This window comes from Plasmodium gallinaceum, assembly GCF_900005855.1.
Source record: "Plasmodium gallinaceum strain 8A genome assembly, contig: PGAL8A_v1_21, whole genome shotgun sequence".
NCBI lineage: Eukaryota > Apicomplexa > Aconoidasida > Haemosporida > Plasmodiidae > Plasmodium > Plasmodium gallinaceum.
In genome coordinates, this window is record NW_021628323.1 from 429709 (window position 1) to 448208 (window position 18500).

At 16.2% G+C, this 18500-nt stretch overlaps 4 protein-coding genes and 1 non-coding gene across 5 annotated transcripts, besides 1 other annotated feature; 4 read left to right on the forward strand and 1 right to left on the reverse strand.

Annotated features, from left to right (window-relative positions):
- Window positions 1-3197: 3197 nt before the first annotated feature.
- Window positions 3198-3839: a sequence feature.
- A 4768-nt stretch (window positions 3840-8607) lies between these two features.
- PGAL8A_00031900 (conserved Plasmodium protein, unknown function) lies at window positions 8608-9657 on the forward strand (the record flags this gene model as incomplete). Its single annotated transcript, XM_028674317.1, has 1 exon — window positions 8608-9657. The coding sequence occupies one exon, from the start codon at window positions 8608-8610 to the stop codon at window positions 9655-9657; it is 1050 nt and encodes a 349-aa protein (XP_028530682.1).
- Window positions 9658-10281: 624 nt separating this feature from the next.
- On the forward strand, window positions 10282-13481 carry PGAL8A_00032000 (conserved Plasmodium protein, unknown function; the record flags this gene model as incomplete). Its single annotated transcript, XM_028674318.1, has 12 exons — window positions 10282-10579; window positions 10758-10870; window positions 11050-11201; window positions 11296-11381; window positions 11492-11565; window positions 11692-12325; window positions 12467-12627; window positions 12724-12813; window positions 12910-12997; window positions 13120-13201; window positions 13273-13330; window positions 13401-13481. The coding sequence occupies 12 exons, from the start codon at window positions 10282-10284 to the stop codon at window positions 13479-13481; spliced, it is 1917 nt and encodes a 638-aa protein (XP_028530683.1).
- Window positions 13482-14978: 1497 nt separating this feature from the next.
- Window positions 14979-15138, forward strand: PGAL8A_00032100. Its single transcript, XR_003699191.1, has one exon. It is a non-coding gene; the product is annotated as a small nucleolar RNA snoR04 (small nucleolar RNA).
- A 1077-nt stretch (window positions 15139-16215) lies between these two features.
- On the reverse strand, window positions 16216-16731 carry TCTP (histamine-releasing factor, putative; the record flags this gene model as incomplete). The annotated part of the gene is made up of 1 exon (XM_028674319.1): window positions 16216-16731. One exon carries the CDS (start codon window positions 16729-16731, stop codon window positions 16216-16218), a length of 516 nt encoding a protein of 171 aa, XP_028530684.1.
- Window positions 16732-17476: 745 nt separating this feature from the next.
- Window positions 17477-17972, forward strand: PGAL8A_00032300 (conserved Plasmodium protein, unknown function; the record flags this gene model as incomplete). Its single annotated transcript, XM_028674320.1, has 2 exons — window positions 17477-17555; window positions 17692-17972. 2 exons carry the CDS (start codon window positions 17477-17479, stop codon window positions 17970-17972), a joined length of 360 nt encoding a protein of 119 aa, XP_028530685.1.
- Between the last annotated feature and the right edge of the window lie 528 nt (window positions 17973-18500).

Consider the following 18500-nt stretch of genomic DNA (forward strand, 5'->3'; position numbering starts at 1 on the left):
TAATCAGTTTTTAATAACTCATATTTAATATAAAATAGGAAAGGACAAATTTTGTTAAAAATTTTCTATTTTAACAACAAATTTATGCAAGTAATTATTCTCATATGTAGTTTTAAATTTTAATTTTAAAGTATTATCTTTTGTTTGTCTTTTTGGATTTATCAATAAAAATTTTCCAAAATCGAAAAAATTACATCATTTTAATGCGTTACCGTGTCACCATATATGTGTATATTTATAAATAATTTATATAAAATTTTATGATTTAGTCAAAGCATATGAATAATATTTGTTTTTTATGTGTTACAAAAAGTTGTCTATAATAATCCTTAATGACAAAAATAAAATATATAAAAAAAAATGTTTTCTATATTAATTAAAATCAGCTATAGTCTTAATATTTTTAACTTATAAAAAGACGATTTTATAATTATGCTTCGTCTTCTTTTTAAATACTAGGAGGTGAAATTATCATTGAATATATTTATCTAACCGTATATCATATATCACAACTTTTATACAATTTAGTAACTTGTGTATTTTGTGAAATTTTTATATCAAAAGTAATTATATATATTTTTTTTTCTTAAGGAATTTTTTTTATTTACAAAATGAAACTTATAAGCAAAGTTGGCATTTAGAAAATCAAGAAAAGATTAATGAAGACAAATCAAAAGAAGTTGCCTATTTAAATAAGAAAAATTCTTTCCATTTTTATTGATATGAAGGCATAATTTTTTGTTAAGAGACTCTACAAAAACGATTTTGTATTGTGTATTTTGGGTTTTGATTCTTTTTGACATTATATTCCTATAAATTTAAAGTTTATTGTTATTATAATATATTAAATACTAACGAAAATATTTTTTAGAATTAATTCTTAAATGTTGAGATTTTTTCTTGTAATATTAAGTATTATTTAAAAATTAAAATTGAGCATATATTTTTAATTTTTTAGGGTAAGTTCTTATATTTCTTAAAATATATAGATAATATAATACCAAAATATTGAAATAATATAGTTTATACGAGAAATATTCAACAAAGACAATATTAAAAATAGAAAATTTTAATATTTCAAAATATATAAGTTTAAAGAAAATAATGCACATTTTCCCTTCAATAAAAAAGCTTCAACTAATTAAAAAATAAAAATATTTTGTGATATTGAAGATAACATGCCAATATAAATTAAGATACAATAATTAATAATAGTTAAATAGAATGAATAGAGAAGTCTCTTTTAATTTTATTAGACACAATTATGACATATTTATTATATCATAAATATACGATAGTTTGTTTTTGTATATTTTTATTAGTATAAAATAGCTTATTAGAGGTATAATTTTATAATATTAACTTTGTTATTTCTTGGAAATGTCTAGCCTAATAAGTCGTAAGGATTAATATACTAATATTTTTAAAGATATATATAAAAACCAAAAAAAAAAAATTAGAAAAAAACTTCTAGGAATTACATATATATTAATTTCTGTCATATTTATGGTTAGTACATTATTGCTATTTTTACATTTTTTTTTTAAGATTAAAAACTTTATTAATTTATTTCTGCTAAACTATTTAACTAAAATGCTTTAAAATGAAATTTTATTTTTAGTTTTATATGGTTAAAGATATAAATATAAATATTTAGATGAACAATGTTATATTTAAACTGCTAAAGAAACATTCAGTAATTTTACAATTTTATGTTAATCCTTGTTATTTTTAAGGTACATAAGTTTATCTCCTCAAATATATATAATGAATTTTATTCTCTGTTTGTATTATTAAAGTTCCATAGATATAAATAAGGAAAATTATGAACTATTTTATGTTACAGCAAAATATTTAAATAGGTTATCTATTTTTGGAAAAAAAATACACCATAATAAATATTTTTATGACTTCAGCGAAGTTTTATAAAGACTCTTTAATCTGTTTTTACATATTTTTAATAGACATAACTCTATAACATTTTATCAAGACGTATAAAAAAAGCTGAATATGATGTTATTCTATACAAAAAATGAATAATTTAAAAAACCATATTGAAATTCACATAAAATATTATATTAAAAAAAATTATTAATAAATTTAAAGCTATATGCAGTAAGAATTATTTACTATTCATGGAGAAAATTAAAGGTGTAAGAACACACAATTGAATAAAAATTATATACATATTTTTTTAAAAACTTTGAAAAAAATAAATATAAAAAAATATTTATAATAAAGTGGGGATTTTTTAAATCCTAGGTTAATCAATTTACATTAAAAATATTATATAAAAAATTATCTTTTAAACAGCATACAGACAATATCCAAATTTTAATTATTAAAAAAAGTAAAAATTTTGATATCTGAGAAAAAAAAAAATTTATATATATCTAAATTTTGTCTAATACAAAAAAAATTCATATATCTCGAATATATATAATAAATGAATAAAAATAATTGTACTAAAAAAAATATAAGGTGTATCTATGTATATAAGTTACATGAAAAAAAGATATGTTTATTTTTAGATTTATGAGTAATGATAAAATTACAAAAAAATTTTTAAAATATAATAACACAGAATATAAAAAATTGACAGGAAATTAAAAGAAAGGTATAACATACATTAAAAACAAAGCTCAAATATATTTAAAATTATAAAGATAACAATTATTTTAAAAATGAATTAAACTAAATAAAATATTTAAATTCTTAATAAAAATATAATTAAAAAAGGAAAAAATTACGAGTGATGATATGCAACTGGAGTTTAAATAAAATAAATATTAAAAATAAGTATATAATTTAAAAAATTTTTATTAAATAAAAAGGTAATATATATTAAGATAAATAGTTCATCATTAAAAATTTAATAAAATTTAATACTAAATGAATATATTATTATATCAAAGTAAAAAAAAAAAATAATTTAATATTTAGTTTAAAGAAACAATTAAATAAATATAAATAAAAAAAGAATTTAAATAAAATTAATGATTATTCACTATAATTTACATAATTAATTAAAAAAAATTATTAAAAACATAAAATAAAATAATAATTTAATATATTGTTATAAATTTGATGAATAATTTCATTTTTATTGTAAAATTATATAAATTAAAGTTATTTTAATTGATATAATTAAATTAAAACAATAAATAAATATTATATTAAATTATTTTATTAATTAATATCAAATGTATTAATATAATTAAATTTAATTTAATTTAAATAAATAAATAAATAAATAAATAAATATTAAAATATATAAAAATAAATGAATAATTTATTAAATTAAAACTATTTTTAATTAATATAATTAAATTAAAATAAGAATTAAGTATTATATTAAATTTTGTTTTTTTAATTAATTAACAAAAATATTAAATTAATTAAATTTAATTTAAATAAATAAATATTAAAATATATAATAAAAATAAATAATATATTAAATTAAAATTATTTTTAATTAATATAATTAAATTAAAACAATAAATAAATATTTATATTAAATTATTTTTTTAATAATAAAAATATTAATATAATTGAATTTAATTTAAATAAATAAATAAATATTAAAATAGATAAAAATAAATAAATAATATATTAAATTATTACTATTTTTAATTAATATAATTAAATTAAAATAACGATTAAATATTAAATTGTTTTTTAATTAATAACAAAAATATTAATATAATTAATTTAATTTAAAAAAATTATAAATATTAAAATATATAAAAATAAATAAATAATATATTAAATTGAAATTATTTTTAATTAAGATAATTAAATTAAATTAAATTAGTAAATAAATATTATATTAAATTATTTTTTTAACTAATAATAAAAATATTAATATAATTAAATTTAATTTAGTGGATAAATAAATATTAAATTAAAAAAATATAAAAATGAATATAATGTTATGTAATAAATTAATGTGAAATATAATAAATATATAATAAATAACAAATAAACAGATTAATTAATTAATTACAATAATAAGTACACCAAATTGAATAAATATATATTATATTTTAATAGGAAATATATTAATATTATATTAAATAAAAATTGAAATAATAAATATATATTAAATAAAATTAAAATAAATATAATTAAAAGGTGTAAATAATATATATATTTTAATTTAATCTAAACACATATATATATTTATTTATATTTAATAACAAATTATTAAATTTTATATTATAATTTAAAATTAAGTATATTTGTTTATTATATTTTAACTAATTTTTATCCTTTATAATATATTACATTATAAAATATTTATTAATAATAATAAATAAATTGTTAAATATAATATTTAAATAAAATTAAATGATATATATAACATAAATAATAAATATTTAATCGAATTTTAATGAATAAAATAAATAATTAAATAAAAATGTATAATTATTTTACATAAAAATTAAGTTATATTTTCACAAAATAAATAAAAAAAATTATATATATCACATATATTACACAATTAAAAATATAAATTAATGGATATATTTAATTAAATTAAATAAATATAATTGATATATGAATTTATTTATTTAAATTAATAAAAACTTAATGAAATTTACTAAAATAAAATAAATTAAAATATAAACTATTTGTAAAAATTTAAAAATAATGCAAATATATATATATATATATATATATATATATATATATATATATATATATATATATTAATTAATTAACTATTTAAAATAATTTGAATATATAATATATGCTAACAAATAAAAATAGTGTTTATTATCTAACATAAATAATAAAAAAAATTTTAAAAAATGTTTATGTCATTATATTGAAATAAGAATCTAATTTAGATATAATTTAATTAATTGTCTATATAATAAATATATTGAACTAATTAATCACAATAATAATAATTGTATATTTTTTATATGATTTATATCAATATAATATAATTACCATAATGTGAAATAATTTATAAAAAACAAAATAAGAATAAATTAAATATTATTTAGTTTTAAGAGTAACAAATTAAATTTAAATTAAAATATAAATTAAAATAAATTAAAATAAATTAAATTAAAATAAAATAAAATAAATTAAAATAAAATAAAATAAAATAAATTAAATTAAATTAAATTAAATTAAATTAAATTAAATTAAATTAAATTAAATTAAATTAAATTAAATTAAAATAAAATAAAATAAAACAAAATAAAATAAATTAAATTAAATTAAATTAAAATAAATTAAATTAAAATATAAATTAAATTAAATTAAATTAAATTAAAATAAATTAAAATAAATTAAATTAAATTAAATTAAAATATAAATTAAAATAAGTTAAATTAAAATTAAATTAAATTAAATTAAATTAAAATAAAAATTCAAAAAAAAAATTGTCTAATTTATAATATTAATTGGAAATGTTTATAATAATATAATTTTAATAATATGAGAATAAAATTTTTACTAAGAAGGATTTAAATTTCATATTTTCAACACAGATGAATTAATATATGTTTATTTTTAATTATGCTAAGAATATTTTGTAATGATAATTCAGTGGATGTTGTAAATTTAATTTAAATAAACTCATTATAGAAAAATTTGGTTAATGAAGAAAAATAAAAAATTAGCATGTTGAATAACGTACAATAAAATGAATAAAAAAAATTTATATGTTACAGAATAAATATTTTATATTTCAATGTAATCAAAAAATTATTGTTTTTGTAATTTCTTTTGTATTTTTACTATGTGTAAGATGTGTTAATGATTTGATTTGACTAGTAACTTATTAAATTAATATTAATTTTAATTTATTTTTAAATGTTTTTTTTTTTTTACATAATTAAGAACTTATGTGATAACAAATTTTTAAAAACAATCTTGAATAGTTCTTTTCTTTTTCATTTACCATTCATTAAATTTATTAAATTGTCTCTCTAAAATATCATCTCCAAATTTTCAAACTATTATTGTATAAATTTAATCACTGAGTATATATATCTATAAAAGATAATAATATAATTAGAAAAATAGAAACTAATATGTTTTATGATAACAAAAAGAAATGCAACTTCTAAAAATAATAACCACAAATTGAAGAATTCCATAATTCATTTTTTAATACAATTAATAAATATAAAATAAATTAAACATATTTTATTATTCATCGAAACAAAATAAATACTGAATAAAACATTTAATATCTCATAAAAAGTATATCATACTTAAGGACTTTACTGGTGAAACAATAGATATTTTATACTATACTTTTTTTAATTGTTCCCAAACATCTTTATTACGAAGGATGGAATAAAAAAAATTTAAAAGTGTAAAAAAAAATATAACTATAGTAAGACAAATATTTGCATAGTTTATTGTACAGATAAAAAATATATCAAAAATATTATTTCTATGGTATGACAATAATTTTGTTGATGTATTGGCATATAAATTTTTCACCTTGATATTTTTAATACTTTTTTTTATCAAAATATTTACTAATAATAACATTGCATATATTATAACTTTTTAACATTATTCTATAGTTCTATGTGGAAACAGTATAGGAAGTTTAACAAAAACTTCAAAATAAATAACTTAAAAATAATAATACAATCAATAAAATTTATATTTGAACAAATTATCCAAAAATAGTTTTCTAAAAGTTCCTAAAATACATAGTCGTATATATATAATAATCTAATAATGCATTTTAATTTTATATTTTTCCAAATGCTGTCATAAAAATTTTAATATGATAAATAATTATACTAAAGAAATACTTACTAATAAATTATAACTAAGGACATTTTAAGATATCCCAAGCTTCGTACATGGAGAAGAGTTTACAAATAGTAAAATGAAAACTTTTTTTAATAAATTCTATTCGGAAAATAAAATAAAATAGGATATTTGCAATTTTTTATTTTTCTAAAAATTGTATAATGGAAAGAAAATAATATCTTTTAAAAATACAATGTAAAAAATATCAAATATGTCTACATCCATGGACTCAGTACATCGTCTTTTATAATAAATAACATATTATTTAAACCTTTAATTTCATACTATAAACATTTTTTTCTATTTTTTTTTATAACTCTGTAATTTCATTTAAGTATTATTTCAAAGATTTAATAACATTTACTTTATCTACTTCCCCAGATGAATGATAAGTTTATGTACATATAATTTTTGTTTCTAAAAAATTTAATCATACAAGATTATTTGCAAATTTTCCTATCAAGAATAACATTCAATAATCATTTTTTTTATTTTTTTTAAAAAGTTGAAATAAAGTCTATTTTAATTTAACTCCAATTAAAAATTTCATCTAATTTTAAAGAAATTTTTCACATACAAAAGAAAAACAATAGCGCATTATTATGATGAAACACTCATTAAGTGTAATATAGTTTTTATTATTTAAAAAAAAATGACATTTTTCTTAGAGTAAAAATAAAAAGATAAAAGTATTTATAAAAATTAATAATTTAACCTATAAATTTATTTCTAAAATATAAACAAAACTTTTGTATCAATTTACAGAAATATGTATTTTTGTTGTTATCGCATAAAGAATAAGAAATTATTAAGAATTTATTAAAAATAGTATTCTTGTATGAATTACATTGAAGATATGCCATATTTTTTAATTAAATAAAATTCAAAATTTATAATTTTTTTATATACAATAGGTCTTTGAAGCATTTCATAACAAAATTAAGCTAAAAAAAAATTCTAACAAAATTAATTGCATAGTTCTTATGAATTTAGAAAAACAGCAAGTTTAATCTTAATTATATATAGATTATTATTCTAGTTACATGAATATATCATTTTGTCACACAAAAAATTTAAATTCTTCTTTTAGATATTGAAATATCATGGAAAATGTTCAATAATATTTCTGTTTTCATATAAAAACTGTAAAAAATATTTTTTATTATCTTATAATCAATAAAAATAAATAGGAAATTAATAAAAAGATATTTGTTTATTTAAATAAATTAAAGAAAAATCAAATCTAATAATTTTAGTGGGAACATAAAAAAATTAGGAGATAAGTTAATAACGTTAATATATATTTACATTAAGAATAATTTATTTTTTTTCAAAAAAATAAAACATTACATTTTTATATTTTAATCTGTCCAATAAAAGTGTATATATTTTTTATTAAATTGGGTAGAGATAATTCCTAATACACACAAAAATTAGTGTTGCACATATTTCACGTAGTTCGAATATGTCTTAGCAAAAATATTTGAGAAACATTCTTAAAAAGTACACATTTAATAATATTTAATCAAAATAGTTAATTTCTGAATTTTTTTTTTTTTTTTAAATTTTATTTTGTTTATTATTTATATTTTCTTTTTCAAAATAACATATAATTGAAAAATAAAAAATTATTCATGTCTTTTGTCAATTAATTATATTCTATTGTAAAAAATTGTAATATCTATTTTTTTATAAAAAAAGAATATACTTTTAATTTTTCATTTTCTGATGATTTATATTTCTAAATATACATGTCTCTTATTTTGAAAATAAGTATGTATATAACTTTTATAATTTATATAATATATAAGAATGAATTCATTGTTATTTAAAAATAAAGCATCAAATAATGAAATGGATAAAATATTTAATGAAAATAATGAAGCTATAATTTCCATAGAAAATAAAAAAATTGTATTTCCTCATAAATTTAAGAAATGTATAATTCAAAACGCTTTTTCAAGTGTGTTAAGTCCATTAAAAATTGAACATAATAATATCCTAACAAAAAATTCAAAAATATCAAACATTTTTTCCCCAAGAAAAAAAAAAACAAAATTAAAAAATAGGGAAGATATATACAAAAAAGAAGCAAGTGTTAAATATAATAAAGAGATAAGTTTTAGTAATAACATAAACCTGTGTAATATGGAATTATTTGATAACAATAACTTTGAATCTCAAATTAATAATAAAATCATGAAGAAAAAATTTTTTGAAAGAAATTTTTATTCTAAATATTCAAATTTAGAAAATTTTTCTACGGATGAAGTAAATGACATTCTAGAAAATTATGATTACTCAACAAATTATATAATAAAAAATAGAGACTTTAAAGATTTTCAAGGTAAACATGATTCAAAATTAACTAATAAAATTGGTAATATAAATAATTTATATTCAAATAAAATACAAATAATCAATTACAATATTAATTTCGTTGAACACAATAGTGTAGTAAATCCAATAATACAACATGAGTGTAATCGAAAATTTCCAAATGGCAAATGGATAATGGAAAATGATAAAATTAATAAGGAAATTAAGACATTTCATAATTGTAATATCACAGCTGATACAAAATTAAATAGAGAGAATTCTATATATGTTAATTGTGAAAATGAATTACAAAAAATTCACTCTTTATCTTTAAAAGATATGGATACAAAGGTGACAGGAGATAGTATAAAACAAGTAAGTGAAGTAGTTGATACTTCAAGACAACATTTTAGTATTTGTGATGACATAAGTCCCTTAATTAAGAAAAAGATAAAAAAGGGGAAAAAAAAAAATAAAGGAGCTTGCTTTTTCAATTTAAATAATTTTTCATGTCAATTTTTAATGTCATGTAGTAAGACATAAGATTTAAAAGTATTAGATTTTGTTTTATTTGATAAAACTTTTAATTATTTTTAACTAATTTTTAAAATATATTTTTTTTTATTTATTTAGTAATAGGTTATTTTTAGAATAAAGATCTTGTTTTTATCCATTTTTGAATTTTGCACACACTTTTTTATATCTTTTTATTGTATTTATAAATTATATATTTACACATTTCTTATCGTTTGTTTTTTTTTTTTTAAGAAAAATGAGTAAATTATTTTTAGGAATTACAAAATTAGAAATTTGGAAATAAAAAAAATATAATTTACTAAACTATTTAAGAAAATTTTTAATAAAAAGTATAAAAATTACTAATTCTCATATTTAACAATATTTTTTTTTTTTTATTAATTTAATAAACACTTCCTATAATACAAAGGAAAAAGTTAGGTTAATAAAAATTAAAAAATGGATTTATATATATAGTATCATTTCTCAAAATTTATTAGAAAAAAAAAAAAAAATGAGGATAATATATTTTCAATAAAACATATTTTTAAAGAATTTAAAATATTATATATAAAAATTTTATATTTTTAAAATTTAATAATATTTTATGGAACATATATCAGGACGTATATAAAATCAATAAATTTAAAAATGGAAAATATAAAAAAGGAAAACATTACAGAAGACAAAAAAATAGAAACAAAAAATATAGAAAATGATGAATATAACGCAACATCACTAGTAGAAAAAATTATAAATAATAAAGAAAAGGATGTAAATAATAATAAAAATGATAAAAATAATAAAGTTGAAGAAAGATGTGAAACAAATTCAAATTTAGAATCAAGTTTAGAATCTGAGAGTGAAAATTCAGAAAACTTTGAAAAATTATTGAAAAATGTTAAAGTAGTTAATATTTCAAGCTTTAATAAAAATGAATTAATTTCAGGTAATAAAATAGTCTTTTATATAAATTAATATTTTTTATTTTTTTGTTGTGAACGCATTTAAAAGTATATATATGTATTCTTAGTTTTGAATAGCATAAAATATACGAAAATATGTAAATTCTATAATTTTCCATGGTATTTTCATTTATATATATTATTTATGCTTTTTCGAATAAGAAAAAAGTTCAAAAATTTTTCCTGTGGATGAAAAACATTTACCTATGACACTATTGTTCATACATAATTTTATGGTTGAACATCAATTTTTAGAATCTCTAGAAACATTTGAGGTTATATATTTAAACTGTTGGTTGATATTTATGTATTATTTAATAATGTTTTTTTATAATTTTCTTATATTTTATTTTTTGAATTTTTTCTCCGTTTAGTAAATGATCCTTGTGTAAATGTTTTTTTCATGAAAATTTATATTTAGAAAAAAAAGTATGTATATATTTTTGTGTATTAGAAGGAGTGTATAAAAATTTTTGGTTATGATATAAATAATTTGAGAAAAGAAAAGTATGAAGACATATTTACTCAAAATGAGTTACTAAGAAATGATTTTTTGAATAATGAAAAATTAGCAAAGGAAACTCAAAATTCTTTGGAAGATGCAAAGTATATATTCAACGTAAAAAAAATTAGAAAAAAATTTGACATAAACTTTGAAATAATTGATCTTTTTTTGCTCTTTTACTTATTTTCTTATCAGTAAAAAAATTCAAAAATTAATTAAAGAAAGAGATTACTATTTAATGCATCATAAGAGAGTTTTGCAGGAGAAAGAAACTCTGAATAGTACTGTTTATAATTATTTGTCCATTATGTTGAAAATTCTATTATAAACAAATAATTCTTAAATTTTTGCTTTAAAAGCATTTTAAAATAACAATTTTTATTTTTAATAGAAGAAATAAATAAAGAAAAAAAAGAAAATGAAAAAATTAAAGCTTCTCTAAGTGAAATAAAAAGCAAATATGAAGTAAATATATATATATAATAAATACTTTAACGACTTGCAAGGATATTTATATTATATAATCAATTTAAATGAATATAAATTATATTATTTTTTAAATATTTATATGTTATTTTTATTTTTTTATAGTTTGCAATTAAAGAAAAAATGCTTATCATTCTAGAAAAAGAAAAAAAAGATAATAAAATCGAAGGATTAAATAAGTATATTCTAAGACTCAAAGATTTATTGGGAAGCAGCAAATCAAATACTTCAATAATAGACGTTTCTTCAGGAGGAAAAAATAACAGTGATGTATCTAATGTTAACTTAAAACAAAATAAAAAGGATTTAGAAAAATTATGCTCAAAAAGAGAAGATACCCCATGGCCTAAGAACGAAAATGTTAATTATGAATTAACTGAAAATGAAGATAGGGAAAATTTTATTCTATCTATTTCTTCTTTATCTATTGAAAAATCTTTTAATGCGCACAACGAGGCTGTATTAGGTCTTGCATATAATAATAAAGTTCATTTATTAGCAACAGGAGGAGATGACGGGAAATGGAAAACATGGAGTAGCATAAATTATGAATTAGTAATGGCTTCACAAGCCCATAAAAAATGGATAGGTGATCTATGTTTTAACAATGAAGGAAATATTTTATGCACGTGTAGTGGAGATTCTAAAATTAAATTATGGGATATGATTAAAGAAAAATGTGTTCATACTTTTAAAAATTCAACTGGACCTATATGGAGCTTGTCATTTCATTATGAAGGTTATAAATTGATTAATAAGATATAGTTTTGTACATTTACATGTGAATATATAATTTTTCTTCAGTAAAGTTTGGAGGATTTATGTTTTCAATAAACATAAATATACGTATATAATAAAGATTATTTTTAAAAATTTTTAGGTGATTTTTTTGCATCTGCGTCGATGGATCAAACAATTAGGATATTTGATATAAATAGTTTAAGGCAAAGGCAAATTTTAAGAGGGCATGTTGATAGTGTAAATTCTGTGAATTATCACCCATTTTTTAGTACTCTTGTTACCGCATCTGTAGATAAAACGGTATTTTGAAAAATGTTTCTAATTTTATTTATAAACAGTAATATATATAATATGTTTTTAGTAAAATAAAAAAGATAAACTATATATTTTTTTTAGATATCAATTTGGGATATGAGGAGTGGGTTATGTGAAAATACTTTTTATGGTCACCATTTTCCATGTAACCATGCTGATTTTACTACAGATGTAATTATTTTTAAGAGAATATATAAGCAAAAATATTTAAAAAAAAAAATTTTTGAATAAGATAAAATAATTATTAATATAAACATTTATATATAGGCAAAATGGATTTATTCTTGTGATTCTGGTGGCGTTGTTAAAATTTGGGACATACGCAAAAATAAGTGTTTTATTAATATAGATGCAGGTTTAAGCACAAAATACATTTTACTTTTTTTTTTGTTATAAATGTATTTTAAAATATTAATTATATTTTATTATTTTATCTTATATTCTTTTTATTATTATTTTTAACGCATTGTCAATTAGGTCCGTTAAGTGCAAATAAATGCCCAATGGATAAAAACAATAAATATTTATTTATAGCTTCAGAAGATCACACAATAAAAATGTAAAATAACTTAAGTTTGATATTTAAATATTTTTTAACAACATGAAGTTATTAAATTTTCATTTTTTTAGATTTGATGTATTGGAAAAAAAGTTTGTTAGGGCATTGAAACACGAATATCCAATAAAAGTAAAGGAAAGAAAATAACGATAATATTTAGAATTATTTAAGTATTTAATTTCTTTAATTTTTTTTGTAGAACGTTTTATTAGATAACAATAAAATATTCTGTTCATTGTCTAACGGAGAAATTTTTATTTGGGGACAAATAGAAAAATGACAAAAAGGAAAATTTTGTAAAAAAAATGAAATAAATATTAACATATATCTAACATAATTTTTCAATTTCTTTTTAGATAAAAAAAAAAAAATAGAAAGAAAAAAAGAGGATAAAATATTAAAGAGAGATGAAAAAAATATTCACTCTTAGAAAGCATATGTAGAATTTAGGCAGTTAAGAACATTTTGAATTATATTTAGAATATATTTTAGTTTTTAAATCCTTAAAATATATATATTATCTTTAAAGATAATTAACCAAACTTTTTTTTTATGAAAAATGAAAATTTAAGAACACTGCATATTTGATAATAAAAACATAATTCATTTTGATATATATAAATTTATGTGAATTTCTTTTATTTTTTAAACGTTCTTTACATCAAATACTTCTAATAAGGATGAATATTGATTAAAAAATAAAAAAGTTTCAATTCAATTTCTAAATAAGTATACACTTCTAAATTTTACTATATTGATATAAAAAAATTAATGTATTAATATTCTTACAGAATAAAAGAATATTATTTACTTATATAATATTTAATTAATCTTATTCAAATAATTTTTAACTATCAAAATATTTCATTACAAATAATTTCATACATTAAAATATGAAAAGTAAATTTCATGAATATGAATTTTCAGTTGAAGCATACAACTTTTAATATATTAAAGAATATATTAATAGAATATATGAGAAGATAAAAGGTAAAAGCTTGAAAAGTAAATAGACATTTGCAATGTTCCATGATACATGTTATCATATTTATCACATAATAATAAAGATTAGTAATTTTTTCATTATACTTTTTTAAAAAAAAAGGAAAAATCAAAAATATTTATGTGAATCAAATTTAAAGATATAAAAAAATTAATCGTTGGTAGTAAAATAATATGTCACACGTAAAAATTACAATTCCATATTAAAAAATAATTATAATAAAATAAATCTCATAAATTTTTATTTTGTATCCTTAAGTTCTCTTAGTTTTATGGTATATGGTTCATTGCTTGTATAATCTACAAGGCATACATTTAAATGAAAAAAAAAGATAAAAACACTTCATTTGACAAGCATATTATAAAATTATCAATAAATTTTAATTTGTCATAACAGAAAAAATTTTTTTTTTTTGACTTTTGAAAAAATTAAATAAAATTATGCTGTTTAAATTTTTTTTTTAAACATACATATTCAAAAATACAATTCAAATTTATTTTTTTTTTTTTTTTTTTTTTTTTTTTTTTTACATATATCATCATATTAAAATATTATATATTATATTACGAAAAATTCATTTATAGATAAAAAAGGATACTTGTACATGCATGCATTTGATGATATGCATAAATATATATATTTTTGAAAAGTCAATTTTTTTTAAAAAAAAAAAAAAATTAACACTTTTTGGTCCCATTTTTCAACACCATTTACGCTTCTTTTTTTTTTTTTAAAATATATATATTTTTTTTTTTTTTTTTAATTTTTTTAATCGTCTTCTTTACCGAAGACTGCAGCATTAATATATAGCTATTAAGGCGATGAAGAAAAAATTGCGTTAAAATTAAAATCTGATAAATAAAATATTGATAATTTTTTTTATTATTAATATTTTGTTTTGAGATGATAAACGCTAGATAGCAGAGCCTTTTATATACTATTTATAAAAATAAATAATAGAGGTATATTAATAAAGAATAAAAGTAAATGACATTTTATTCAATTTGAAAATTTTATATATACTAAATATTTTTTCATATGTTAACCATTTTAATTTGTTGAATAATGTTTAGTTTTTTAAATGACGGTGTATGAATAACTAAAGTTTAAATAAAATGTTAATTATTTTTTAATTTATTTTTATACTTAATAATGAGTAGATAAAAGTGAAAATTTTCATTTCTAAATAACCCCATATTTCGTAATAATTTATAATTTAAAAGAAAGTTTTTTTCTTGAACTTTTATTTAGTTTTTTAAAATATTCTTACCAATGGCAAATAAAAATATTTTCGCCATTACAAAAATAAATTATAAAAAATTAATTACATTCATATATAAAAAAAAAAAAAAATTTTAATTTTAAAATGTTAAATGTTTAAATACTTTTATTCTTGCACATTCAACTTTTAAAGAAGTGTTACATTTCTATGATAAATTATTTCTTACATTATTATAAAATATAATGTATTAATATTTATATTTTTATCAAGGGGAGTATTCTTTGTATTTAACAGTATGCATATAAGAATAAACATAATTATGTATTATGTTTATATAAATGAAAATTCACATAAATGATTTTAAAAAAGCTTACTTGTTTATCATTAAATAATTTGGGACATAAAAAAAAGTAAAAATTAGCAGTAAAAAGGAAGTGTTTTTTTCATTTTAAAGAAAAATACAATTGGGATTTATAATGAATGCTTACTTGACATTCATGTTATTTATTTTTTTTTTTTTTAAATATGTCTACATCTTTAAAAATTAGTTAAGAATACTATGCTTCCATTAGCATTTTATTTCTATATTTTCTTTAAAATTATGTAAAAATAATAAAAAAACAATAATTAAAAAAATAAGTGATAAAGTGCTTTTATTTTATATAAATTTTAAGTGTTATTTTTATATATCTTAAATGAAATTAGATAATTTTCAGGTATAATATGAAAAAAAATTTTTTAAAATTTTTTTAGTAAATATTTATTTTATAATAATAAATTTAAATATTTTTAATATTTTTCTTCGTATAATCCGTCAGATATATATACAAAACGTGGTGTTAATTCTTCTCCCTTATAATATGAATATATTAAACCAGCTTCCATATCAAGTGATTCACCCATATAAAGTTCAAAGTCATTATAATTTGTTAAAATGTGTTTAATAAATGGTTGAGCTTGTGTTTTAAAAACTTCTACGCGATCGGGTTTTTTTTCTTCTAAATATTTAACAACTTTTTGCATATAATTTTTTATATAAGCGCTGTATTCTTTTTTACTAAATGAAGTTGAAGTTAATTGAAATGAATCTACAATATCAATTACTTGCTCTACATCAGCTCCCATTCCTTCTTGCATTTCTTCACTATTGTCAGCAATTCCATAATCTTCATTTCCCTTTATCCTTTTATTTGATTTTACTTCAAAGGCAATATTTCGAAATTCAGGATTTCCAAAAGGGTCTTCTTGATTATACGAATCTGAGCATACTTCATCATTTGTAAAAACGTCTTTATATACTTTCATTTTTAAAAAAAAAATATATATATAAATGTAAATATGTTTAGATATAATTAAAATTGTACAAATTTTTATGAAAATAATGAAAATTTCCTTATGGTTTAAGACAAAAGGGTTTAAAAAATTAAAATTTTATTATTAAAATGTAAAAATAATTTTTTTCTTTTTTATTTTAATGTATTGATTTACTAAAATGAAAAACTATACAATTATGCATAAAAGTATAAAAAAAATTTAAAAAATGGGAATAAACAAAAATAAAAAAATAAAAATAAAAATGAAAATGAAAATATATATTTTTTTTTTTTTATGATGACATGACAACAGTATTTTATTAATTTTTTTTTTTTTTTTTTTTTTTTTTTTTTTTGTTTATTTTATATTTTTTATGTGCTTATTTAGTACTTAAGATATAAAATAAAAACAATTACGTTATAATCTTTATGTAAAACTTAAAAAAAAAATAATAATGGTGATAAATAATAAAAATTTTTTTATAATTAAAAGATGAAGTATCTATTTTAAAAAAAGCAAAAATATTTTTTAAAATCTATTGTTTATAAAAATAGGAAATAGAGGATTTTTATTTTTTCTCATATAATTAAAATTAAGAATATTCTTTATTGAAATAAAAAGAAAAAATTAAAGGATTTGTAAATTTTTATTTTCTTTTAAATGAATATCATAAAACATTGAATGAATTATAAAAATATAGTATAATTTTTTTTTTATTGTTCATAAAATAAATAATATGAAAATAATTCTTTTTTTAACTTTAATTTTCGTTTTACTAAATTGCAAAAGCTATGGTAAATCAAAAATAAAAAAAGGTAATAAAATTTATAATTTTATTATTCACTGTTATTACTATAATAAATTATCAGGATAAAAATATATATATATATATATATATATATATTTTTAGGTTCAATAATGTTTTCTATTTTTCTTATCTAATAATTATAGGTAAAAAAGGGAATAGTGTAACACTAGGTGGTGATTTTTTAGGAGATATAACTCCTGTACCAAATTCTGTGTATAATCTACATGTTGATTTGAGCAAAAATTATGAATTAAACGATTTTATTATACATAATAATGAAAAAATAAATAATGCTTTATTTTTAATGTATAAAGAACATTATAACACCATGAAGGAACTTCAAGAAATTATGAACTTAAGACAAGAACTAACAGATCATTTAATTAGTGAAGCAAAGAAATTAAAAAATGTATTTAAGATGTAAAAATGTACAAATGTTTTTTTTTTTTTTTATAATAAATAATTATTTAACATGTTAATTTTTGTTTTTTGTTTTATGTTTTATGTTTTATGTTTTTTGTTTTTTGTTTCTTATTTCTTATTTTTTGTTTTTTGTTTTTTGTTTTTAGNAATCCAAAAATATATACATATTATACCTATAAAATATATATTATCTTAAAATATATGCATCTACAAAGTCATAAATATATTAACAAAATAGAAAAATAACTGTAAAGGTTTAATAATTTTTTTTTTTTTTTTTTTTTTTTTTTTTTTTTTTTTTTTTTTTTTTTTTTTTTTTTCTGTAAAGTTTAAAAAATTATATAATAGATAAATTTTTAATTTTTATAAACAAGTTATTTCATTGTATCAATATTACTGAATCAAGGTCTTTTATTTCATTTTTGAAAATTTAATCATTTCTTATGTTTATATACTCTTTGAAAAAAAAAATATTAAAAGGCAGCAGAAATTAGCATTACCAAAAAAAAAAAAAAAAAAAAAAAAAAAA